The sequence below is a fragment of the Macaca fascicularis genome, chromosome 20 (genome assembly GCF_037993035.2).
Source record: "Macaca fascicularis isolate 582-1 chromosome 20, T2T-MFA8v1.1".
Classification (NCBI taxonomy): Eukaryota; Metazoa; Chordata; class Mammalia; order Primates; family Cercopithecidae; genus Macaca; species Macaca fascicularis.
The window spans coordinates 73,271,995-73,299,588 of NC_088394.1; the positions used below are offsets into that span (position 1 = coordinate 73,271,995).

General features: G+C 42.1%; 1 protein-coding gene across 2 annotated transcripts in view; it reads right to left on the bottom strand.

The window, feature by feature from the left end:
* Positions 1-27,594, bottom strand: part of ADAMTS18 (ADAM metallopeptidase with thrombospondin type 1 motif 18) — a 152,355-nt gene that overhangs the window by 84,145 nt on the left and 40,616 nt on the right. The window contains exon 4 of one of the 2 annotated variants that reach the window (XM_005592600.4): positions 187-469. In XM_005592600.4, coding sequence (XP_005592657.3) covers positions 187-469 — 283 coding nt within the window. Of the gene's footprint in view, positions 1-182; positions 470-27,594 lie in introns of both variants that reach the window. The other variant, XM_005592601.4, reaches the window with a different exon arrangement.

A 27,594-nucleotide genomic window follows, 5' to 3' on the forward strand; every position in this document is an offset into this window, starting at 1 on the left:
TCCTAGTTTAACCTAGATTAATTGATCATTCAGCATTTGCCTGAGAGAGATCATTACTGGTCCTACGCCAAGACAGATGCTCAGGGTAGCCCATTTTGACTTGCAAAGCTTGTACACCCAACAGCTCTCAGGAAAACCCGTCGAGGCCCACATAAGAACAGAACAAGAAAAAGTTTCCTTACATACATTTCTTGCGTCGTCCACAAAAATGCTGCTTTTGCAACCTTCGATGGTGATACTCTGTCTCTTGACTCTGAGATGCATGGGGAATGTGACTTGGGGAGTAACCAGGATAATTCTGGCCGGAGCTGGGGTAGCCACGGTACCGCTGGACCTTCTCCTCTGCTGTCCTTTTGTACAGTACATGAGGATGGTGACCCGCAGGGGAGCTGTAGTTGTGTTCCTGGGCCAGGAGCTGAGGTAACGGCGAGATGAGGAATTCATTTTTTCGTGTCCTTATTAAACCTGACTAAAAAGCCAAACACAAAGCAAACAGTCATGATTCCATGCCTCCCTGTGCCAAGGGTTGGTTTTCAACAGCTATTTCCTGACTAATTCCTGTATGTGGGCACAGGAGCTAAAAGCTTCACACATATTGCCTCATTTTTATCTGCATCATTACAACAAGTTGCTATTATTATTGAGACAGGGTCTCACTTTAAAACCCAGGCTGGAGAGCAGTGGTGCAAACATGGCCCACTGCAGCCTTGACCTGCCAGGCTCAAGTGATCCTCCCAGCTCAGCCTTCCAAGTAACTGAGACTACAGGCACGTGCCACCATGGCCGGATAATTTTTATATTTCTTATAGAAATGGGGTCTATGTGGCCCAGGCTGGTTTTGAACTCTTGGCCTCCCAAAGTGCTGGGACTACAGGCATGAGCTACCGCACCTGGCCCGACAAGTTGCTATTATTATCACCCCCATTTACAAAGGAGAAAACTGAAGCTAAGGTAGTAAGTAGGAAAGCTAGCATAGGCACCCAGAGTTCTCTACTTTCAGAGGCAGGGCTCACAACCACTGGGCTGTCAGTTCTGATGTTTGTGCTTGAAGGGCTGAGCCATGGACATCCTGCTACATCTGCATTTATAACCTGGCAGATGCCATGCTCACCACTGGATACAGTGATGAATATAAAAACACCCCTACTCATTCTCAAGAAGTGGTTCACACTTGATTTCTTTTCTCTCTCTCTTTTTTTCTTTTTTCTTTTTTTTTTAGATTAGGTTTCATTCTGTCCCTTAGGTTGGAGTGCAATAGCACTATCGTGGCTCACTGTAGCCTTGACCTACTGAGCTCAAGCAATCCTCCTGCCTCAGCCTCCTGAATAGCTGGGACTACAGGTACACACCACTACACTCAGAAATGGGGTCTCTCTATGCTGCCCAGGCTGGTCTCAAAGTCCTGGGTTCAAGCGATCCTCCTGCCTCAGCCTCCTAAAGTGCTCAGATTACAGGTGTGAGCCACCACTTCCAGCCTATCTTGATTCATAATTGCTAAACCAATTAAAAAACAAAAAAACTAGCAAGGATCGCAAAGGAAGGCACGAGTGATGATCTCTAAGTGGGAGTCTAGAGAATCTGATGAGTGGTGCTGCTATAATGAAGAGATATATTTACCAAATCCAGAAGAAAGGGGAGACCCTGGGAAGCCCATTCAATCACAATTTTGCTTTCCAAGTTGATGGCACAGTGTATATCTTCATATCTGATTTTGCAACCATGATGCACTCTTGTCTTTCTTTCAGCAAATGCTGTACTCTATCTTCTCTAGATATCAGAGTTATCTTCTCCAGATATCAGAGTTCCCTGATACCCAAGACCCTGCTGGGGAAACTGTGGTCTGCAGACCAGTAGCTTCAGCCTCAACCAGGAGCCTGTGGCATTCAGAATCATGGGCCTCACCCCAAACCTGCTGGATCAAAGTCTGTGCTTTATTGATATCCTCACATGTTTATGGGATCCTTTGTATTTCTGTGGTATCAGTTATGTCGCCTTTTTCATTTCTGATTTTATTTGAATCTTCTCTTTTTTTTCTTCATCTAAGCTAAAGGCTTGTCAATTTTATCTTTTCAAGAAACCAACTTTTTGTTTCATGAACCTTTCGCATTCTTTTTTCAGTCTATATTTCATTTATTACTGTTTGGATCTTTATTATTTCTTTAGTTGACTTTGGGTTTAGTTTGTTGTTATTTTTCAAATTCCTTGAGATACAATATTAAGTTGGGTTATTTTGGGGATCTAATTTTTTTTACGTAGGTTGGTTAACGCCAATGAATTTGAAAACTTAGAAAGAATAGAGAAATCTCGGACAAATACAGCCTAACAAAACTGAATCATGAAGAAACAGAAAATCTGAACAAACAAATAATGAGTTAAGGAAATTGAATCTGTAATAAAAAGTCTCCCATCAAAGAAAATCCCAGGGCCTGATGGCTTCCCTGCTGATTTCTACCCAATTTAAGGAAGAACTGATATCAATCCTTTGCAAACTATTGAAAAAAAATTGAAGAGGGAGTAGTTTTCCAAACTCATTCTACATGGTCCGCATCACCCTAATACCCAAACCAGACAAGAAGTAAAAAGAAAGCTACAGGCCAATATACCTGTTGAAAATAGATGTGGAAATGCTCAACAAAATACTAGCAAACCAAATTCAACAGCACATTAAACAGATCATTCACCATGATCAAGTGGAATTCATCTCAGGGTTTCAAAAACAGTTTAGTATACATTGATCAACAAACATGATGTATCACATTAACGGAATCAACATTGAAAAACATAATTTTAATAGAGGCAAAAAATGCATTTGATAAAATTTAACATCTCTTCATGATAAAAAAACTCTCAACAAATTAGGTATAGAAAAAGTGCATCTCAACACAACAAAAGCCATATATGACAGATTCCCAGCTAACATCCTACAGAATGGGGAAAAGTTGAAAGAAAGCCTTTCCTCTAAGATCTAGAACAAGACAAAGATGCCCACTTTCACTGCTCCTATTCTACATAGTACTGGAAGTCCTGGGTAGAGCAATAAGGCAAGAGAAGGAAATAAAGGGCATTCAATTTAGAAAGGAGGAAGCCAAATTGTCCCTGTTTTCAGATAACATGATCTTATAAAGAGAAAACCCTAAAGAAACCGTCAAAAAACTATTAGAATAGAGGAATACAGTAGAGTTGTAGGATGCAAAAATCAACACAAAAAATCAGTAGCATTTCTATATGCCAACCGTGAGCTATCTGAAAAAGAAATCAAGAAAGTGCCCAGGTGCAGTGGCTCACAACTGTAATCCCAGCACTTTGGGAGGCCAAGGTGGGTGGATCACTTGAGGTCAAGAGTTTGAGATCAGCCTGGCCAACATGGTAAAACCCTGTCTCTACTAAAAATACAAAAATTAGCCGGGCGTTATGGTGGGCATCTGTAGTCCCAACTGCTGGGGAGGCTGAGGCAGGAGAATCACTTGAACTCAGGAGGTGGAGGTTGCAGTGAGCAGAGTTGGTGCCATTGCACTCCAGCCTGGGCAGTAAGAGCAAAACTGTCTCAAAGAAAATCAAGAAAACAATCTCATTTACAATAACTACCAAATACATACATACATAAATACATACATACATACATATATATATGATCTAGAAATAAATTTAACCAAGGAGAAGATCTCTACAATGAAAACTATACAACATTGATGAAAGAAATTAAGAGGATCCAAATAAATATGAAGATATTCTGTGTTCATGGATTGAAAGAATATTTTTTAAATGTTTATACAAGGCTGGATACAGTGGCTTATGCCTATAATCCCAGCACTTTGGAATTTGAGACCAGCCTGGGCAACACAGTAAGACCCTGTCTCTACAAAAACTACAAATATATTAGCCAGGTGTGGTGGTGCATGCCTGTGGTCCCAGCTTCTTGGAAGGGTGAGGTGGGAGGATTGCTTGAGTCTGAAAGGTAGAGGCTGCAGTGAGCCGAAATCATTCTATTGCACTCCAGTCTGGTGACAGAGCAAGACCCTGTCTTAATAAAAAAAAAATAAATAAATAAAATAAAAAACAAAACACAATCCTAACATTCATATGGAACCACAAAAAGACCCGGAAGAACCAGTGCAATCTTGAGCAAAAAAGAACACAGCTGGAAACATCACATTACTCAACTTTAAAATATACTAGAAAGCTACAGTAATCAAAACAACATGGTGTAGGAATAAAACAGACACATAGAACAACAGAACAGAAGAGAACCCTGAAATAATTCTACTCATCTACAGCCAATTGATTTTTAACAAAGGCATTAAAAACATACAGTGGGGAAAGGACAGTCTCTTCAACAAATAATGCTGGAAAAACTGGATATTCATATACAGAAGAACGAAACTTGACTCTTACATCTCACCATATGTCAAAATCAACTCAGTGGATTAAAGACTTAAGTAAGAGATCTGAAATTACTAGAAGAAAACATAGGGAAAATACTTCATGACATAGGTCTGGGCAAGGATATTTTGGAGACAAACTCAAAAGCACAGGCAACAAAAGCAAAAATAGAGAAATGGAATTATATCAAACTAAAAAGCCTCTGTACAACAAAGGAAACAACCAATAGACTAAAGAGACAGCCCACAGAATTGGAGAAAATATCTGTAAACTATGAATCTGATAAGGGTTAATATCCAGAATATATAAGGAATTCAAACAATTCATCAGCAAAAAATAACAATAATGATCTGATTTTTAAGATGGCCAAAAAACCTCAATAAATACTTCTCAAAAGACATACATATGGCCAACAGGGGTATATGAAAAAAATGCTCAACATCAGTAATTATCACGGAAATGCCAATCAAAACCATATGAGATACTACCTCACCCCAATTAGAATAACTATTATCAAAATGACAAAAAAATAAATGCTAGCATGGATGTGGAGAAAAAGGAACTGTCACACACTGTGGGCAGGAATGTAAATTAGTATAGCCGTTATGGAAAATGGTATGAAGGTTCCTTCAAAAAATTAAATATAGTTCTACCATATCATCTAGCAATCCCACTACTGCGTATTTATTCAAAGGAAGTGAACTCAGTATGTTGAAGAGATATCTGCACTCCAATGTTTATTGCAGCACTAGTCACGATAGCCAAGACACAGAATCAATCTAAGTGTCTATCAACAAACAAATAAAGAAAATGTGGTATATAGACACAATGAAATACTATCCAGCCATTAAAATCATGAAATCTTATAATTTGTGGTAACATGGGATAGTCATCTTAGGAGCTGTGGCATCGATATGATGTCTAGAGCCTGAACTCAAAGACAGAGTCTTCATTCACAAGCACATGTTGGGCACCTGAGTCCTGGTCTTGTTCTAGGCATTGCCATCAACAAGAGTGGTACACAACAAGTAAGTGAAATGGTTCACATTCATGGCCTTACGGATATTATGGGACAAGAGAATCAATAGGCAAGATAAGTAAAATCTCACAACCCTAGAAATCCTTTCCATTATATCTTTAGGATATACCTCAGAGAAGCCCACCCTTCCAGATCTAGCACAGGTCATTCTGGTAGACGCTCGCATCTCTTATTTGGACACATTCTATTAACGTCCCAAATTCCACCTGTCCTATCCAGTAGGGTCTCCCAACATCAGCCAGAGTCCTCATCCAGCACAAATCAACTTCTTCCATTTACTCTGGTATTAATCACAAATTCCTGGCCCACTAATCTCTGCATCATCAACTCCCTGCAGAACCTGCCAGCTTTATCTGTGCTCTCTTCCTCTTCTCACACCATTCTAAACAGGACGCTGCTTTCACTTTTTGAACCTAAGAAGTTCTTTGATACTAAATGGCATTTTCACACATTTTTTTTCTTTCCCCTACAGTCTTCTCCTATCAATTCACTTGGCTTTCTGGTGCTCATGGCTGATGTCTCAATTTAAACACCGTCTTCTCAGAGAAGCTGTACTCATGACCCTACTGAAAATTATCCTCTCAGCCGGGCGCAGTGGCTCATGCCTCTAATCCCAGCACTTTGGGAGGCTGAGGCGGGTGGATCACAAGGTCAGGAGAATGAGACCATCCTGGCTAACATGGTGAAACCCCATCTCTACTAAAAATACAAAAATTAGCCAGGCGTATACTCCCAGCTACTTGGGAGGCTGAGGCAGGACAATTGCTTGAACCCGGGAGGCGGAGGTTGCAGCAAGCCGAGATTGCACCACTGCACTCCAGCCTGGGTGGCAGAGCAAGACCCAGTATCAAAAAAAAAAAAAAAAAAGAAAGAAAGAAGAAAAGAAAACAAAGAAAGTTACTCCCTTTCATGCAAAGGCATAAGAATAACATAACGGATTATGAGGACTTGGGGGAAAGGGTAGGAGTGGAGGTGAGGGATAAAAGTGTACAAATTGGGTACCGTGTATACTGCTCAGGTGGTGACGGGTGCACCAAAATCTCACAAATCACCACTAAAGAACTTATTTATGTAACCAAATACCATCTGTTCCCAAAAAACCTATAACATAAAGAAAATTATCCTCTCTCACTTCCGAATAATCTCAGGCCATAGTTAACTGACTTTATATCTATCTTCAATAAGGAAACAAACAAAACACAACCCTCTCCCCACTCTCTCTCCTATGCAGTTTTATTGCACACTCTGTGACAGCAGGGGCCACCTTAGTATCCCTGATGCATGCCACGTGTTATCAGCTAGTAAATGTTCGTTTCTCAAGGCAGGGCGTGGTGGCTCACACCTGCAATCCCAGCACTTCGAGGAGGCCAAGGAGTGAAGATCACTAGAAGTCAGGAGTTACAGACCAGACTGGCCAACATAGTGAAACCTCACCTCTACTAAAAATACGAAAATTAGCCCGGCGTGGTGGCGGGTGCCTGTAATCCCAGCTACTCAGGAGGCTGAGGCAAGAGAATCGCTTGAGCCCAGTAGGCAGAGGTTGCAGTGCGCTGAGATTGTGCCCCTACATTCCAACCTGGGCAACACAGTGAGACTCCATCTCAAAAAAAAAAAAATTGTTTCTTCATCCCCAGACTTTTATCAGAGTGGAGGTGATGCCGAAGGCATGCCAGTATCAGAGAAGGAAACCAGACATAGAAAGTGACAATTTCAAGACTGTAACGCACATGAACTCGTCTATATTTCAGACATGAAGCCATAAGCACTCAGTGCAATACCTTAACCTAACCTCACAACTCCCTGGGAGGAAAACCCAGCAAGGAAGCACAGGCGGAATTCAGGTCCCTCATTCGCTGAGCAGGACCCTCTCTTCCAAGCCATGCCCTCACCTCTTTCAAGCTGCATGCAGACAAAAAACCCCATTTAAAGTCCCTCACTGAATAGAAGGAAAAAAAAAGTGAATTATCCCTGAAAGTCCTCCAGCCTTACTAACTTCCTTACTTGGCTCAACTAATATCAAAGGCTTAAGCCACTTAAGTGCTTTAACTGGACTAACCGGTTTGGAAGCTTTCTATTTTCTCCCTGCTACATGCAAACTGCAGACAACTCAAATGCAGAGAGAAAACTTCCACACTGAGAAAGCAATTTAAAAAATAGTAATAATGGGCATCCTATGTTGAGACAAACACTTTGTCTCACATAGCCTGTCATCTTCCTATTCAGAGTGACAAGGATAAAAATTTAGAAGAATTCTTTATAACAATACAAGAATTTTACAGTGCTAGATATTAAAAAAGAAAAGTATTATTTTTCTGCTTTAGATAGAAAACCTTGGAATATAACCAAATAAATACATTTTATTGCATAAAAATATAAACCCAATAAATCCCAAAGAAACCATCTGTTTATTTGTGGAGCGTGTGAAGCATTTTGAGTTACCGAACACAAGCAACGTTCTGGCTGAGTAACAGTGAATGAGACAGATCTGTGGTCTCCCGTGGCTTTCAGTTCAATGGGAGAACCAGGGACTAAACCAGCAAATATCACAAATGGGAATGAAATACTATTCCTCTGTATAAAGTGTGAAGAAAAAGATGGAGTTTCACCACGTTGGTCAGGTTGATCCCGAACTTCTGACCTCAGAGGATCCGCCCACCTCAGCCTCCCAAAGTGCTGGAATTACAGGCATGAAAACCAGTCTCTCCTAAAAATATAAAAAATCGCACCACCGCACTCCAGCCTGGGTGACAGAGCGAGAGTCCCTTTCAAAAAAATAAAATAAAATAAGTATGAAGAAAAAGAGCAACATTCTATGAGAGAAAATAATAGAAGGGGTGAGAGGAGCGCGGAAGCTAATTTTAGAAAGGGAGGTAACCGAACACTTTTCTGAGTAGAGGCCTTTCTTGTGAGACCGGAAGTCCTCTCTTGGTCCATGATGAGGAAGTCCAGATGGAACTGAGAGACTGATGTCTCAGACCTAAGGAGTGGAAAGGGTGGTGAGAACAGGAAGAAAGCAGAGACCCAGTGGCCTGCTAAGAAGGGGATGGACTAGGGAAGCCCTTAGGCTCCTCCAATAGAGGGCAGGAAAGGCCTGGATTCATCTGTTCTAGCACTGCTATAAAGAACTACCTGAGAATTGGGTATTTATAAAGAAAAGAGGTATAATTGGCTCATGTTTTCACAGTCTGTACAAGAAGCATGGCTGAAAGCCTCAGGAAACTTCCAATCATGGCAGAAGGCAAAGGGTTTTACGTCTTTTTTTTTTTTTTTTTTGTTTTGAAACGGAGTTTCACTCTGTCACCCAGGCTGGAGGGCAATGGCGTGATCTCGGCTCACCACAACCTCCGCCTCCCGGGTTCAAGGGATTCTCCTGCCTCAGTCTCCCGAGTAGCTGGGATTACAGGTATGCGCCACCACGCCCAGCTAATTTTGTGTTTTTAGTAGAGACGGGGTCTCTCCATGTTGATCAGGCTGGTCTTGAACTCCGTATCTCAGGTGATCCACTCGCCTCAGACTCCCAAAGTGCTGGGATTACAGGCATGAGCCACTGTGGCCGGCCACAGACACATCTTACATGGCCAGAGCAGGAGGAAGAGAGAGTGAAGAGGTACGTGCTACACACTTTTAAACAATAAGATCTCATGCGAACTCACTATCATGAGACTAGCAAGGGGGAAATCCACCCCCAAGATCCAATCACCTCCCACCCTTCCTCCAACACTGGGAATTACAAATCCACACGAGATCTGGGTGGGGACACAGAGCCAAACCATATCAGACCCCAAGGATGGGCTGCCAAAGGATGACGGTGGTGGAAGAGCTGCCCCCAACTCTCCACCCAGGGAACCCCTTTCCCTCAAGAGACAGAGTCAAGCTGAGGGAAAGGACTGGGTTGCGCCCCCTACTGGACTGTGTGTGCGGCAGGGTCAACTCACATTGCTTCTTCCTGCATTGTGTTTTGTCTTTTCCAGAAGATACAGAAATTCAGTTTATGTGACTTAGCTGCTAAAGCTTAAACATTAAATTGATTCTGACTCAGAGTCAACATTCTATTTAAATAGTTTAATGTTTTATTCTTTAAAATAAAATAAAAATAAGTATGCTTTATTTGTGAACAGGTGTTTTCTATATTAGATATCAAGGGTCTAAATAATTCTTTTTTTTTTTTTTTTTTTTTTTTTGAGACAGAGTCTCCCTGCAATGCCCAGGCTGGAGTGCAGTGGGACACTCTTGGTTCACTGCAACCTCTGTCTACCAGGTTCAAGTGATTCTTCTGCCTCAGCCTCCTGAGTAGGTGGGATTATAGGTGCCCACCACCACTCCCAGCTAGTTTTTGTATTTTTAGTAGAGATGAGGTTTTATCATATTGGCCAGGCTGGTCTTGAACTCCTAACTTCAAGTGATCCGCCTGCCTCGGTCTCCCAAAGGTCTGGGATTACAGGCATAAGCCACCTCACCCGGCCTCAAGGGCCAAAATAATTCTTAAAGTACTAATGCCAGGTATAAATCACACTTTATGAATTTTCCCTAAAGTTTTCTTTAAAATATACTCCTCATTGGTCATATTACAGGCTTCAGATTTAACAGAAAAAGGGAGACTGCAGCTTCCAGATGTAACTGACAAATTTAGTGTTAGGATGAGTGCACAATTAATTTTTAATAGTTCAGTGTGAAGAGCTTTAAAGATCAATGAAAATTAGGAAGCTATAAATAAGCTTCCTGAAGTCAGGGACCATGTCTTAAGTGATTTGTATCCCAGTGTTTAAACCTCTTTAATAATCAAAATTTAAAAGACCTAATGAATGAATAATGTTTGTAACAACAGAGCCAGAACTTCAAATAGAATGATATAAGCATATCTTAAAGAAGTATCTTGAAATAATAATAAAAACAGCCCCATGGGCAGTATCATTATTCTGTTTTTATTTTTAGTAAAGACTAATTGACAGATAGAACAAAGGACCCCCAGTAGACTGCCTGGAAAAATAATAGCAAAGACATATTTGTGGTCAGCAATAATCAAGTTATTTTTCAATTTTTAATTTTTAATCTATCTGCAACAACTAAAAAATGCTCTTACCTCAGTCAAGATGTCACATTCTTTAACATTTTTTTAAAATCTAAACAAGAACACTAAAGAATAAGTCATTGATTTGTTGCCCAACATGTATGAGGATACCCCCAAATGAGAAATCTCAGTTCAGAATAAGGGAAAGACTTAGAGTATAATCAATATGAAATAGAAATTAATGGACCAGGGGTTGGGGTGAGGAAGGAGGGAAAGAAACATCAGAAAAATTAAAGACTAAGAAATAAAGAAAATGCTGAGGAAGTCTTTGAGGAAAACCATTGGTATAAGGATGTTTAGGACTTTATTCAGTAGCAATGAGCTGGGTGTTATATATAGCACATGCCTGTAATCCCAGCACTTTGTGAGTCTAAGGCAGGAGGATCACTTGAGCCCAGGAGTTTATCAGCCTGGTAAACATCGCAAGATCCATCTCTACTAAAATAAAATCTTAGCCAGGTGTGTGTGGTGGCATGTGCTATAGTCCCAGCTACTCAGGAGGCTGAGGTAGGAGAATCACATTAGCCTAAGAGGTTGAGGCTGCAGTGAGCTATGACTGCACCACTGCTGTCCAGCTTGGGAGACAAGAGTGAGACCTTGTCTCAAAAAAAAAAAAAAAAAAAAAAGGCCCTTTACTTAGATGATTTTTAGAGGATTAAATGAGTTAATACTTTTAAAGTGCTAAAAACAGGCTGGGCACGGCAGCTCACACCTGTAATCCCAGCACGTTGGGAGGCTGAGGCAGGTGGATCACTTCATGTCAGGAGTTCAAGACTAGCCTGGCCAAAATGATGAAACCCCGACTCTACTAAAAATACAAAAATTACCCAAGCATGGTGGTGCGTGCCTGTAATCCCAGCTACTCGGGAGGTTGAGGCAGGAGAATCACTTGAACCTGGGTGACGGAGGTTGCAGTGAGCCAAGATCATACCACTGCACTCCAGCCTGCGTGACAGAGTGAGACTGCGCCTCAAAAAAATTAAAATAAAATAAAAAGAAATAAAAGTGCTAAAAATAGTGCTCAGCACATAGATAACATTCAATACATATTTATTAACATTTTAATTATTACATTTGACTATTTGAGGGAACAAGGAGAAGTGTGGCCTTTTTCTAACAGTGTGTTTATATTATAAGTTTTTCCTTCAATTGGACCTGAAATTCTGGGAAGTAGCATAAACATTCTTTCAGTTTCTTGAGAAAAACAATGAAAGAACTAAGCAAGGTTTGAAGACCTGAAAAGATCCATATTGATGAAATTCTTACAAAAGTAACCGAAGATACTTAAAGACAGAAGAGAAACCATTAATTTTTCTACCTTGGAGAGATGATCAACCCAAGGACTCTAGGTTTTAGTTTTGACTGGTTGGTGTGTTTTGGTGGGGATGGGAAAGAGAAGTGACCAATGGCAAGGAAATTACGAGGCTGCTTCTCTCATGAGGCCCCTTCTTGGGCCCATTAACTTCACAACCATAAGGTTCACCAATTCAAATGTTTAACTCCAGCCTTCGTCCATTCTGAAGGCTCAATCTCTTATCCTCCTGCTCCACTGAAAAGCATCAACAATCTCTTTTTGGTTTGGCTAGCATCATGGGGAGAACACTTGTCACTGGCCTTAAAGAGTAAATGAATGGGTATTGCTGGGAGAACTAAGCAAAGTGGACTTTATGGAGAATGTGGCAGAATAGACTGTGACCATGGACTAGAGTTGTCAGCTTATATGCTGGCCATCTGTTTATTTATTTTTATTTATTTATTTATTTTATTTTATTTTTGAGACGGAGTCTTGCTCTGTAGCCCAGGCTGGAGTGCAGTGGCACGATCTTGGCTCACTGCAAGCTCCGCCTCCTGGGTTCATGCCATTCTCCTGCCTCAGCCTTCCGAGTAGCTGGGACTACAGGCGCCCACCACCACGCCCGGCTGATTTTTTGTATTTTTAGTAGAGACTGGGTTTCACCGTGTTAGCCAGGATGGTCTCGATATCCTGACCTCGTGATCCGCCTGCCTCGGCCTCCCAAAATGCTGGGATTACAGGCGTGAGCCACCGCGCCTGGCTATTTATTTTTATTTTATTTATTTTTTGAGACAATGTCTCGCTCTGCCACCCAGGCTGGAGTGCAGGGGCGTGATCTTGGCTCACTGCAACCTCCACCTCCCAGGTTCAAGCGATTTTCCTGCCTCAGCCTCCTGAGTAGCTGGAACTACAGGTACGTGCCACCACACCTGGCTAATATTCTGTATTTTTTGGTAGAGACGGGGTTTTACCATGTTGGCCAAGGTGGAGTTTGAAGAAGTCAAACTCCTGACTTCAAGTAATTCATCCACCTTGGCCTCTCAAAGTGCTGGCATTAAAGGTGTGAGCCACCATGTCTGGCCCTATCTGTTTAAGATGAGACAGGTAAAGGCCCACCCCTTCCCAGTGAACACATGAGTACTCCAAGGTCACTCCACAGATGCTCACTGCGTCCTCTCTGCCTGTGGTTCATGCAGCTGCATCACTGGGCAGTTGATTTGTCCAAGCAATCCTGATCTCCTAACTAGGCAGGTAGAGTGATCCCTGTAACTTTCTGAGTCATGCTGATAATGGCAGACTAGAAAAAAGGTTCCAAAAATCTTGCTGCGACGTCCTCAGAAATGTTTGACTTTCTTCTCTTCCCTCACCTGGGATGTTCAGCGACTGCAAATACTCCAACAGGCTCAAAATGAATTATCCTTTCACTTTACTCACTAACCCAGTGGGGCTCCAGAACAACAGTAACTAACATGGCTTTGACTATATACAATGGTTTATGCTCCTGACCCAGAGATGAACAGATTCAGTCTCTGTCTTCAAAGCCCTTCAACAATGATCGTCTGTACGGATGTAGATGTCATTCTAGCAGCTCTTAATAGATACTAATAACATATTGATGAAATTTATTTAGCTAATTATAATTTCTACTGAAATAAACACGTAGTGACTTCAACAGCCCAAATCCCATAAGACCAGAATACAGCGTCATGGCTGTATTCACAACTCCATATTGGTTTGGAAAGTATAAGCAGATTCTGTCCAAGTTATGCCTGTGCCTATTCTCAAAAGAGTATGTACCTCTAACAAACTCTTTTTAAGTTCTATGTACCAATATCAAAATGGTTGATATTAACATCTATTGCATACATTTTAATATAAATTAAAAAATTAAAGGTAAAAATGTTAAAATGCATATAGTTTATAAGCAGCCACAACCTATGTTTCAGCATTTATAAATTAACCTCAGTGGTTTAATCATAATCAACAGATGTTGGTAAGTCCCCTTCCCACTTATTCTCCCCGTCTTCCTTTAACACATCCATCTGGGGGTCAGTGTTTCCTACACACCAGACACTACACATAGCATTTCATCTGCAGAATTTCAACTGACTCTCACTGCAGCTCTATTTGTTTTTTGCTGTTGTTATTTTATATTTTATTTTATTTATTTTCTGAGACAGGGTGTTGCTCTGTCACCCAGGCTGGAGTACAGTGACATGATCTCAGCTCACTGCAACCTCCACTTACTGGGTTCAAGCAATCCTCCCTGCCTCAGCCTCTGGAGTAGCTGGGATCACAGATGCTGCCATCACGCCTGGCGAATCTTTGTATTTTTAGTAGACACGGGACTTCACCATGCTGGCCAGGCTGGTCTCGAACTCCTAATCTCAGGTAATCTGCCTGCCTTGGCCTCCAAAAGAGCTGGGATTACAGGTGTGAGTCACCACACCTGGCTTTGCAGCTCTATTTGATGGGTACTTTATTAACACCTCTATATCACGGGGCTATCTGACTCCATGGCCTGCCCTCACTCTTAAAAAATACACATTCTGTTCAGATTCAGGAAAGGTTCCAGAGAGGGTGGGGGTGGGGGCCAGCTGAAATGCTGGACTCTGAAGGCATGACTCTTTAAGAACAAACCAGTTTTGGGCTGGCATAATGGCAGTAGGTCCTAGCCTTCTGCCAACTACCTGCTATTCCTTTGCCCGTTTCAAAAGGACCAGAAGAACAAAGAGATGCAAGTAAACTCAGGTCATTCCCAGAAGTGAGGGCTGAGGTTAAGTGACATGAAAATCAGAGAGTCGGCTGGGTTGGGTGGCTCACACCTGTAATCCCAGCACTTTGGGAGGCCGAGGTGGGTGAATCACGAGGTCAGGAGCTTGAGATCAGTCTGACCAATATGGTGAAACCTTGTCTGTACTAAAAATACAAAAATTAGCCAGCTGTAGTGGTGCATGCCTGTAACCCCAGCTACTTAGGAGGCTGAGGCAGGGGAATCACTTCAATGCGGGAGGCGGAGGTTGCACTGAGCCGAGATCATGCCACTGCATTCTAGCCTGGGTGACAGAGCAAGAATGTCTCAAAATAAATAAATAAATAAATAAATAAATCAGATTCCTCTCAATTTTCACACCAAAAGGTATGAAAAAAGAAAGTCCTGTGTTCAGCAGAGGTACTCAGAAAGCTTCCTGCATGGATCCAGACATAACTGGCTCAATTGTTCTCTGGAACGTGTCCTTACTGGTCATTACCAATCTAGTTCAGATTTCACCCTGCAATGTTCTTATTCTCTCTCGTAGGGTACATTCTATGTACTTCAGGGCAGAATTGGACTACTCTGCCTTGCAACAGCCATGCCACATCCTGTATGCCAGAGATACTCCACATATATTTGGGAGAGACATATCCACAATAATAGAAGATACCGTTATCTTCCCCTGAGATAGCCAAATATGCCCTAACAATCAGTTAAAAGGACAGATACCAAAGCTGCATGATCTTTACAAGTGGTTTGGTCATGAAGACTTTCTCAATCTAGGGAAGATGAAGGAAAGCTGTTTGACACCCTTGTGCCTCATAATCCTCTTTGCTCCATGCTTATGAATGTGATCATTTCAAAGGAAGCTTAAGGGTATCATTTGGAAAACACATGACTGCCACAAAGGCTGTTGGTGAACTGTGAATGACCAAGACGACAGCTAGCATGTCTCGATTTAATGGAAACGAGACCTTCCATGAAGTTCACATGGGAACATGCAGCCAACCTTCCCCCTGGATCATTCCAGGCTTTGTTGCCGTGTCTGCTAATAACACTCCTCTTCACATGTTGGTATCCTTGGGAAGTGGGGGCCTGAATGGCTGGGAGGAGATGATCCTACCTCATATCCATCTAAGTTGTGTGTTTTAACGTGAATTTCATGATCCAATTTTGTGTTCCCCTCCTCCAATCCTTCTTTGCTCCAAACTGACATTGGGGAATGCGGCATTATGAAGTTAAGAATACCGACAAATTGCAACGAACAACCAATCTCTTGAGCTGCTCTCTCTGTCCTCCCTGTGTTCTCATTCCAGTCTGGTCATGTATTGCCGCAAGCATAGACTAAGCAGTGGTCTCCTATCTCCTCTCCCTGTTGACAATCTCTCTTCTCCCTTGCTCCAAAGTTATTTTTTCCAAAGCATCGCTTTTAACAGGTCACCCACCACCATGCTCTACCACTACAAGATGAATTCTTGACCAAGAGATATGGATTTCAAGCCACAGCAGCCCAGTCCCATCCAAATGCAGCATCTGGTAGCTTCTCTAGCATCTTCTACTTCTTATTTTTTCTTTTAACTGAATTCCAGTTACATTCGCTCCATCGCTGTTCTATAAATTAAAAAGCCAAGTTCCCATCTCAGAATCTTTTCATTTGCCATTTCCTGTGCCTAGAATGCTCTTCCCCTAGATAACTCACTTCATGTAGGTTTGTGTCCAAAGGTGACCTCTTTTTTTTTTTTTTTTTTTTTTTGAGACAGAGTCTCCCTGTCACCCAGGCTGGATTGCAGTGGCGCAGTCTTGGCTCACTGCAACCTCCACCTCCAAGGTTCAAGCAATTATCTGCCTCAGCCTCCCAAGTAGCTGAGATTACAGGCACCCACCACCATGCCTGGCTAATTTTTGTGATTTAGTAAAGACGGGGTTTCACCATCTTGGCCGGGCTGGTCTTGACCTCCTGACCTCGTGATCCACCCGACTTGACCTCCCAAAGTGCTGGGATTATAGATGTGAGCCACCGTGCCTGGGCCAAAAAGATGCCTGAGAAAACAAGGTTGGCTTTGTTTCGATAGGATGCTTCAAAGGCCACCTGTTCAAAGCATCCTATCGAATGAAACAAAGCCAACCTTGTCATTTTCTCAGTCAGCCTTTTTCCCCCATAACAGTCCTTATCATGACATGACAGTGCCACATGCAGCTGTTTCCTTCATGTGTTTATTGTTCATCCCTCCTATTAGCTCCTTAAAGGCTGGGACTTGTGTCTGTTCTGCCGACTTCCCTATGTCCATTGTCTGGCATCTGGTAGGAGCTCTGCAAATATTTTTGGTATTAATCAACTAAAAATAAAGCAACATGTATAGTGCTAAGGGAGACATAAAAACAAGCAAGACTTCAATGTCTACATTTAAGAACCTCCTCTACTTCTGGAACTAAACACATCCAATTAATCAGATATATCCTTTTCCCAATTCATCATTCTGATTTACATAGCCCCCCACCCCCTTGGCTTCCATACCATTCACAGCACATATCAAGGAGACAATTACTTCTCTAGTTCCTCTCTCTTTCCCTGTAATATAAATTCTGGGCAAAGCAGAGTTGATATTGTTTTTGATTTTGTGCCCTTAGAACTCAGATGGTACTGCCGTGACACTCAAATCATACTGACTGAATAGGGGAATATATAAAATTCTCTGAGAGTACAAAGTTAGGGCAGACCATCTCTGAGGATAGTGTTTGAACTTTTGTACAGTGGGGGAATGGCTGAAGGTTTTGAATGGAAAAGACATAAGAATCGATCTACATTATTGAAAACCCTGGCTAATACCCAACTTATGGGGCATTTCTGCTGCCTGTAGCAGGGAGAATGTACTAACACTTTATATTCTGCCTGGCATTACTGTGAAATATGACAAAAATTTAGACAGGAAGAGAAACGTATATAGTAAGCTATGTTATCTAACATCCAGTTCATCAGCTCTTCTTATACCATTTTTGCTTCAGATTTTTTAAAAAACTCAACATTTCATATATAGTTATTAAAATATTGAAATCTAACCTCTCCATATGAAATCAATTCAGATAAAGTTTTCTGGTTTGTTTTTCTGAGACAGAGTCTTGTTCTGTTGCCCAGGCTGGAGTGCAGTGGAACAATCTCAGCTCACTGCAACCTCCGCTTCCCGGGTTCAAGCCATTCTCCCGCCTCAGCCTCCCGAGTAGCTGGGATTACAGGCAGGCACCACCATGCCTGTCTCATTTTTGGATTTTCAGTAGAGACAAGGTGTCATCATGTTGACCAGGCTGGTCTCGAACTCCCGACCTCAAGTGATCCACCCACCTCAGCCTCCTAAAGTGTTGGGATTACAGGCGTGAGCCACCATGCCTGGCTGTAGATAAATATTTTGATATAAGATTAGTATCTCTTGTCACCAAAAGTCTAACTCCCTATTTAAATTATCATTATCCAAATGTATTTGGTTTCTAAGTGGGGATAGTAAGGAATTTATACTTGATTCTCAATGCATGTTTGCTGAAAATAGTGACTTTCTGCGAAGGAACAGTTGACTTGCATTCTGTAACTAAGCTGGCGCTGCATAAATAGATAAATAGCGTCTGCCACATTTGCAAGACAGGGATTCCAATTTTTGGAATAAGTGATGCTCTCCCTTCCCAAGGCTGCTGGCTGCTGATGCACACTATCAGAAAGACACGTGTTTTTACTTGTTTCTGTGGTGGTAATGGGTTATGTCAAGCTTTCCACCCGACCCTGCCCTGCCTCCCTTGGAACTGGCAGCATTTATTTGTTAAACAGACAGCTGGAGCTGGAAGTCTAGGAATCAGCTGTTAAGAGATGTGATTAAGTACACTACGTGGCATCAACCCATTGGGTAGCTGCACCGTAGAGCTGGATGATTGACAGGACTTCCCAAGCTCTCCCAGGGGTGGGGTGGAAGAGCCAGATATGACCACCATGTTGGAAACAGCTGGTCCCAATTTTTCTCAGTTATTTATCTTTTCCTGCCCCTCCTCATCCCCTGCCTTGAGGTAAAACCAAGAAAAATAATCATAGAATTACGAGATGTTAGCAATTGTGCAGTCCATCCCCCTGATTTTACAGAGGAAGGAAATGGGATCTGGGGAGAACAAAGAATTGTCCAAAGTCTCAAAACGGATTAGTAGCAGAACATTTTTGGCTAGCATTTAGTCTTCCCATTTAATGAAGTGATTGGACTTGGTAACTTAGGGGTTATTCTACATCTGAAATTCTATTCCTTTTTCACTTGGGATGTAGGTAACTTGCTGTGATACAAAGTATAATTCCTGCACAAGACAGCAAGCTCCCTTGAGAGCCTAGTGTACACTCAGCAGTAAAAGTGTTTTGATGTTGCTGCATAATGTCAGAGCCCAGTTAAGGGGCTCAGAGCTCATCATCAACCTGGCTGAACACCAGGCTTAAAGATGCAAATACCTGTACCCAGCTTGGACTTTAGAATCCACATTTCCAGTGTTTTAAAACCAATCTTCTAAAATAGACTACAAACCTATACCTGCAGGCCCAACCTGGACTTTGATAGGTTTTGTTTGTTCCTCTCTGTGCTAACTTTTCCCTAAAGGAATTTGAGCCCAATACTGTCATTTCATCCAATTTTTCAAGAGAAGCCAGAAATTCCATTTTGTGTGTAAAATTGCTGGGCAGCAGCTAGAGAGTGGCTGCCCCATAAAGAAGTGGCATAAGCTCTCCAGTTCGTCAAAGCCCTACCCCTTCTGCATCCCTCGTTATATTACTGGTCTGGTGCCCATGAACATTTGACTTTGTGACCCCTGCCCTAATTCAACCTTACACTTGATGCACTTCTTATGCAAAAGTCGTATCTTGCTAGCTAGGGCCTTTCTTTTTCCTTCTTTTATAGCTGCCAGATGACGTATCAGAAAGCTAAGAAATCCGTACATAGCCAAAGATTTTTTTTCCTCCTCAATAATTACATTTGCATGTAATTTATTACATGCAAATATGAGAAAACATGAGGAAGGCTGGGATAGAAGCATGGCTTATTTAACTTTGTGAAATCTGTGAGTTTGCAAATTCTTGGTGCCGTCCTGCAGAAACAAACAACAGAAGCCTGCAAAGGGGTAAACACTTCTGTTCAGTGAACTATGCTTGCCTTCTATAGCATCCAAAATGTCACTCCAAACAGATGCTGGGGATGAAGAAGAGAAGTCTGGGGGCAAAATAGCAGAGGCCATTTGCATACTAATATCCTCCATTCAGATTCAGGTGCAGAAGGACATAGATAAGATAATGTGTTAGGCAAATGCATATGCGGTTAACTCGCTAACATGTAACAGAGAGATTAATGGAACATGTGCAGTGATTTCCAAGTTTTTCCTCCTGCTGTCATGGATTTTCTTGGCTCACCCAACTGCCATGCAAATTCTCTTCCTGTTACAAGCACAGTGTGGCAGGAAGAAAAGTGGCTTTCTTGCCAAACTCTGGCTCATTTCCATCTCATGTCAGATAGTCAGGGGTCATGGATCACTTTACAATGTTTTTCAAAATTTAAAATGGTTCAGGTCATCGCTGTCATGGGATAACCTATATTTCATAAACCAAATATGTTTAGGCTTCCAGATTACCAATAAAAGCAGATAACCAGCTTCTTGGAAACAATCTCAAAATGCACTACTCAAGACTACACACACAGAGGAAGCTCTATCCTAACTCTGGCCACTCATGCCTCCTTCCCTGCAAATTACTCCATATCCCTTTTTAAAAATTTTAATGTAAAGCATCTGAATGCAAACTGCTTCTGCTGCCATGTCTTTCTTGTAATAAGGCGATTACAAGTTGAGTATCAGTGGCTTGCCATGATCACATTAAGAAAATCAGCTGCTGGATATTGAGTTTTTTAACTTCTGCCAAAAAAATTTTAAAAAGTTTTGATTCTCCAATCACAGCTAAGATAACACATAAACTGAGATAGCAGCCAATATCTTACATTTGTCCATCAACAAGACTGTGAGTAAAGCAACCTTTTCTATCCAGGAGTTTATTTATTTAACTGATGACTGCTGCCCTCATTTGGGTGCTGCAGACTCATCCATGAAGCTGGAATGAGAAAGACGGTGCCTGCTCCTGTATTCTCTGTGGCGCTATCTCTCACCACTACACTGACTCCCAACCCCCATCCTTTACTGCTTCCTAGGATGGCAGAGCTTTCCACTGTTCTTTAAACCTGCTAAACCTGTTTCTGTCTTTCTCTGGTCTACTCGCTCTGCAAGGCTAGATTCACCTACTCAGAAAGCTTTTCTTTTTTTGAGATGCAGTCTCACTCTGTTGCCCAGGCTGGAGTGCAGTGGCGCCATCTCAGCTCACTGCAACCTCCGCCTCCTGGGTTCAAGTGATTCTCTTGCCTCAGCCTCCTGAGTAGCTGAGATTATAAGCAGCTGCCACTGTGCCCAGCTAATTTTTGTATTTTTATTAGAGACAGGGTTTCACCATGTTGGCCTGAACTCATGACCTCAAGTGATCCGCCCGCCTCAGCCTCCCAAAGTGCTGGGATTACAGGTATGAGCCACTGTGCCCGGCCAGAAAGCTCTTCTACGACCAACTCATCAAAAACACTTCTCATTATGTTGTAATATCAGAAAACAACGTGATCATGCCACAGACTGGAACCAAATGTCTGGGTTCAAATTCTGACTCTACTGCTTGTAAGGCGTGTGACCTTGGATGAGTTACTAACTTTTGTGCCTCCGTTTACTGAACACAAAATGAGGATAAATGAAGGATACAGGCTTTCTCTGAGCACTGAAGGCATTAATATATATAAATCACTTAGAACAAAGCCTGCCACACAGTGAGTGCCTGGTGGGCCCATTTCATTTGCTGCTTCACTGTCTGAAAATACTGGGTTTCTTGATTGACTGGTTGTTTTCTTCCCCCCAGAAATGTTCAGGGAAGCAGAAAGGAGGAACCTTGTATATTCTGGCCCAGTTTTTTAATCCTCAGATTCCTGGTACCAGGAATAGTATCTCATGCGTAATAGCTTCTGAATAAGTGTTTGTCGATTTAATGACTAATGTCCAAATGGTACTTTTGCGTCAAAGTAGCAACTTCTAATGAAGCTGATAGCAGTCAACTAAATGAAGAAGTCATTAGGTGGAGAATCAGTGATGCGATTCAGTAACAAATAAAAACAAGAGCAGGCTGGGCACAGTGGCTCATACCTGTAGTCCCAGCACTTTGGGAGGCCAAGGTAGGTGGATAGTTTCAGCTCAGGAATTTGAGAGCAGCCTGGGAAACATGGCGGAACCCCATCTCTACCAAGACTACAAAAAATTAGCCAGGCATGGTTGCACACACCTGTGGTCTCAGCTAGTCAAGAGGGAGGCTGAGGTAGGAGCATCACTTGAGCCTGGAAGGTCAAGTCTTCAGTGAGCCTTGATGGTGCCACTGCACTCCAGCCCAGGTGACAGAGCGAGACCCTATCTCGAAAAGCAAAGAGTAGTCCAATCTTTACATGATCTAATTCCACAAAATGCATCAAAGATTAGAGCTTAAATGAGGGGTTTGGTTTTGCTTGTTACTGTTTTGTTTTGTGGGAGTGGCATAGTATTACGGAAAACTCCTTTCATGGCAGTGTGTGTCCGTCAGGTTAATTCATTCAACAAACATTTGTATTTCCAATGGGCCAGGCAATGAAGTAGGCCCTGCGAGCAAGGAATGGAGCAGGGCTGGATGAAGCCCTCAGGACAGTCAGTTTCTTACCAGGAAGACCTAAAGCTGCACAGACATCACAAGACAGCCCTTTTCTGCCTACTTGGAAGACCACTCAAAAGGCACCTGATATATTCTTGGAAAGGTTTCATAGAAGAAGGGAATCTACGCCTTCCTTAAAGAGGCTAAAGTTAGCCAAGTGAACAGAGAGAGAATGGGGGAAGGAACGCCAGGTGAGGCAGTAGAGGTGAAACAGAGAGAGGAGCTCAGCTGCAGCCATTTGATTTTTCAAGCATAGAATAGATCTGTGCACTGATATGCACAGGCTGTTATGAGCGGAAAGTGGTAGATTGTTTTTACAAGCCCTAAATATAAAAAAGATAATGTGTGCCCACATGTGATTCAAAATAAAAATGTTAGCAAAACTTACGTTCAGCCAACACTGAAATAGCCAGAATTCTACAACTTGGAATAAAATCTACAAAATCTACTATGTTCATTAAAGCTAAGGACTTTGAGCTTTACCCTAAGAAAAGTGCAGACTCCTCAGGGATTTTAAAGAGAAGACTGGCTGAGGCTGCATTGTGGAGGATGGATTAAAAGGAAGACAAAAACTGAGAACAGGAAATCAGTCAGGAGCTATTGCCCGGGTTTCTGCAAGAGATAACAGCAATGGAAACCAAGCAATGATGGTAAAGATAAAGTAAACACATTAAAAATAAATAAATAAATGTAGATTTACCAGGGTTGAATTACTGGTAATATGTGGAGAAGAAAATTTAAGGAGGGTACTCAAATCTTTTTTGTAGCTAACTGTGTAGATCAGAGAAGAGCCATTGGTCTCACTTTCTATCACCTGTAAAGAATCACCCAGCCCTTGCGGGGCACGGTGGCTCATGCCTGTAATCACAGCATTTTGGGAGGCCGAGGGGGGTGGATCATGAGCTCAGGGGTTCGAGACCAGCCTGACCAACATGGTAAAAACCCATATCTACTAAAAATACAAAAATTAGCTGGGCATGGTGGTGCGCGCCCGTAATCCCAGCTACTCAGGAGGCTGAGGCAGGAGAATCACTTGAACCCGGGAGGCGGAGGTTGCAGTGAGCGGAGATGGCACCACTGCACTCCAGCCTGGTCAACAGAGCCAAACTCCTAGGGGAGGGGAGGTGAGGGGAGGGGAGGAAAAGAATCGAACTCCCTGCATGTGGGGTTATTTAAATTTGATCCATGACAATGATATAAAATGAAAAATTCAGCACCTCAGTTATACTGGCCATATTTTAAGTGCTCAGTAGCCTCATGTGGCTGGCAGCTATCATACTAAACAGCTTGGAAAGTTCTATGGAACAGCATTGCAAATTATTGCCAAATATGTTGGTGATGCTGCCACATCTGATGCCACCATCCTTCCATCACCTCTATCCAATCTCAATTGTGCATGACCCCTTTAAACATTTATATTTTTTCTTTTTAATCTAAAAGACATCAAACCACTTCTGAAGTCAGGAGTGTCTATCTACCTGCAGGCACAAGTTAAATGCATAAATACTTTGGAAGAGAAATGTACCAGATTACAAACCAAACCATTATTAGTCCTTTGTTTTATGTAAGACTAAAAGAGAGGCCAGGCAAGGTGGCTCGTGCCTGTAATCCCAGCATCTTGGGAGGCCAAGGTGGGTGGATTACCTGAGGTCAGGAGTTTGAGACCAACCTGGCCAACGTGGTGAAACCCTGCCTCTACTAAAAATACAAAAATTAGGTACACAGCTGTAGTCCCAGGTTTTCGGGAGGCTGAGGCAGGAGAATCACTTGAACCTGGGAGGCGGAGGTTGCAGTGAATCGAGATCATGCCACTGCATGCCTGGGCCAACAGAGGAAGACGCAGTCTCAAAAAAAAAAAAAAAAAAGTCTTGTGACAAATGAGCTGGAACCTGGCAATGTCAAATAACAAGTAACTATTTGAGTATTCCTAACACAGTACCAATGGCCAGGAAGACAGGGAGGAGTCACCTTAATGAGATTCAATTCATCTCCCTTTTAATAGTTGCAAAGAATTTTGTAAATAACCTATAATCTGCTGGGGTTAGAAATAGCAGAATGACAATATCTGAAAATGACAAGAACTACAACTCTACTTGGTTTCAAGTTAAACAGAAAAAAAAGATATTGTTTTCTTAATGAAGAGGTCAGGCAAGGGGACCCAGGAATTCATTTTAGATGAACGGATACAGATATTTCACTTTCTGAGTTTCTAAAGAGCCTCACAAAGGGATCCATCCACATCATGGAAAGGAGGTGGTTTGGTGAAACAGACAGAGGTGCTCTAACTTTAAGAAATGTAATTGCTACTGCCCTTTAAAAAATGCATTTCATTGATCACCTGTGTTCCCAGAAACTTGAGTATCAGAAAAACAGTCTCTCCACATTGAAGATGCCCAGTCATGATGCAGAAAAATTGAACAACACCAAGACAATCATGTAATCAATTGCTGACCACATAGATGTGCCAGGCACACCCGTTAATGCTCTGGGACAGAAGACAGAATCACGTGATACCATCCACTCCTCTGCTCCAAACCTTTGGCTGGCTCCTGTCCAGCTCAGAGTAAATGCTGAAGCTCTCATCATGGCCTGTGTAGTGGTGTCATGTTAATTTTCTGATTTGCATGACCTGAACTCACCCCTTCTTCTTTGACTTCATTTCCTAGTGCTCATCCCTTGTTAAATGAGTCCCAGCTACACTGGCCTGATGCCTAATCTTGGAATATGCCCAGTATGGTGCTCCAGTATGGGGCGTTTCAAAGTCCTATTTATTCTGCCCTAAACAGTTCTCCCCACAGGGTTCACACTGCCATTTCCTCCTACACGTGACCTCCTCAGAGAAAACTTCCCTAACACCCTGTATGAAATCTCCACCCCATCCCTTCCCATGCCTGCTCCCTGCTTCACTTTCCTTCACTACACTTTACCCCTAACAGATTCAATAGATTCTAAATGGCTTTGCCTATTGTCCATTTCTACACTAGTGTGCAGGCACCAGGAATACAGGCACTGCTGTATTCCCACGGCCGAACCCCATTCCTAGCATACAGTAGACATCGTAGATATTGGTTGAATAAGTGAGTGCCTCTGTCCTGATGGAATTTACATTCTAGATGGCAGATCTCTGTGCAAAAACATCAAGTGCTAAAATTACATCTTTCTGACACTAGAGGAATGTCTTTCATTTACTCTTCAGTTTAATCAGGCAATAAATGAGAAGGCGTAAATGGCATCTATTAAACCCTTTTCTGTGCTGACTTGATGAGTGGGCTGGCAGAGGGAACTTTTAGACAGTATGGAGAGCTCATGGTATCTGAAAAAGCAGAAAAATGTAGGCAATAAAGAAAGAAAAGGACCCAGAATCAGGAAAGAATGGGTACCATCGTAATGCGCTGGCCATGATTTCATCGAAAGTCAGCTGCATTTTTATGAATAGTATTTAAAGCACTCTAAAACTGAGTGACCAGTGACCATCTGGTCACAATGGAGGTGAAAACGGATGTCCAGAGCAGAACATGACTTGTTCAAGGTCATGGAGCGGCCACGCTCTGTCTAGAACCCAATGTGTGGCCCTCTTGGGTACAACCCTAAGTTCAGCGCAGTCATTATCATGCCATAGCCCTAATACAGGGGTTTCAAAATGAAAGGCTGCCTGAGGGTTTGCATTCATCCAAAAGGGGAGGCAGGCAGGTTTGAGCCAGCAGGGGCTGGGCTGCTTACACTGTTACACATGGCCCAGTGGACAGGGTTCTAAGCCCTGAGCTGACATACAGACTAGCTGCTATGATCCGAATGTTTTTATCACTCCAAAATTCACATGTTGAAACCCAGTCACCAAGATGATGGTCTTAGGAGGTAGGATCTCTTGGGAAGTGATTAGATCCAAAAGGCAGATGAAAAGATGATTGCTCTTATAAAAGAGGCACCAGAGAGTTGCCTTGCTTCTTCCACCACGTGAAGACACAGCAAGAGGTGGCAATCGGTAACCCAGAAGAGGGCCCTCTCCAGAACTGGACCGTGCTAGAACCCTCCCCTCAGACTTCCAGCTTCCAGAACTGTGAGAAATACACTTCTGCTGTTTACAAGTTACCATGTTATAGCAGCCCAAGTGGACTAAGACACCATCGAAACAAAACACCTCTGTGAGCTGGGCCCATTATGGTCCCAAAGCCTCTATTGTGACTCTTGCTGTAGGTCCATTCTTTCTTCAACTATCCTCTGACAAACAGAAGCCAAACATGAGGAACATATCCATCCAGTAGGATTTACTTAGCCGGGGTGGACACCATATTCAGCTGGTCCTGGCTATGAACCATACATGTGGTCTAACGGGATTATTACTGCTGAGATATTTGATTCAAGTTAACAGGGCGTTACATGATTGATGATGATTTTGTTTGTTTTTCAAGACCATCAACTTCATTATAAAGATTGATCCCCTGGAATTCATTAAACTCGATATCACTGCACATTAAAACGCATCCTTAGCAACCATTTGGTGGGGTGAGAGTGGGGAGGATAATGATCCCATTTCCAAAGGATTTTTTAAATAAAGTCTAGTCCGTTTAAGTGTGTTTCTTTATAGACTATTTATTGCTTTGTGTCTGGAGACAGCTGGTGGTCATAGAACAGGTAAGAAATAAGACCTAGTTTTAAGTTCTGGTTACCAGCTAGGTGACATTTTTCAGTTACATAATCTCTCTGAGCTTCAGGCATCTTATTTAAAAGATGAAAAAGACAATAGCTTTATTTGGGGGCTGGCATGAGGATCAGGTGTTTGTCTAGTACCTGGTATACAGAAAAATGTTAGTCATTAGTTTAACGGAGAAGAAAGTTTTCAAGGAAAGCAAATAAAACTAAAGCATTAGAAATTTGTGTGAAAAGGAAGTGATCAGTATTTAAACATATCTTAATAAACTGAAAGAGGAGGGTGGAAATCTATTACAGACTAAGATAAACACTAAAGATTACTGCATTTGAAATTACTTTTTGAATAAGAATAAAATAGCGTTCTCACCCAAAATGTGACTTACCAGGAAAATTTCAAGAAAATATTTAGCATAAAAAGCAGGCAATTCTTAGATTTTTGGAATTCTAGAACCTAACAATAAACCATAACCGATAAACATTAATGTAGGATTGCCATCATTAATTCATCAGACCTGGGATGGTCCTTTAGCATCCGTGTTTTTATAAGCTCCATGGGTGAGCCAACTCAGCCATCCTCACTCTCGAGTGCACAACAAAGCTCCAAGACAGCATGACCATCTGCTTGTAAGTGACAAGTCCGTGTTCCTTC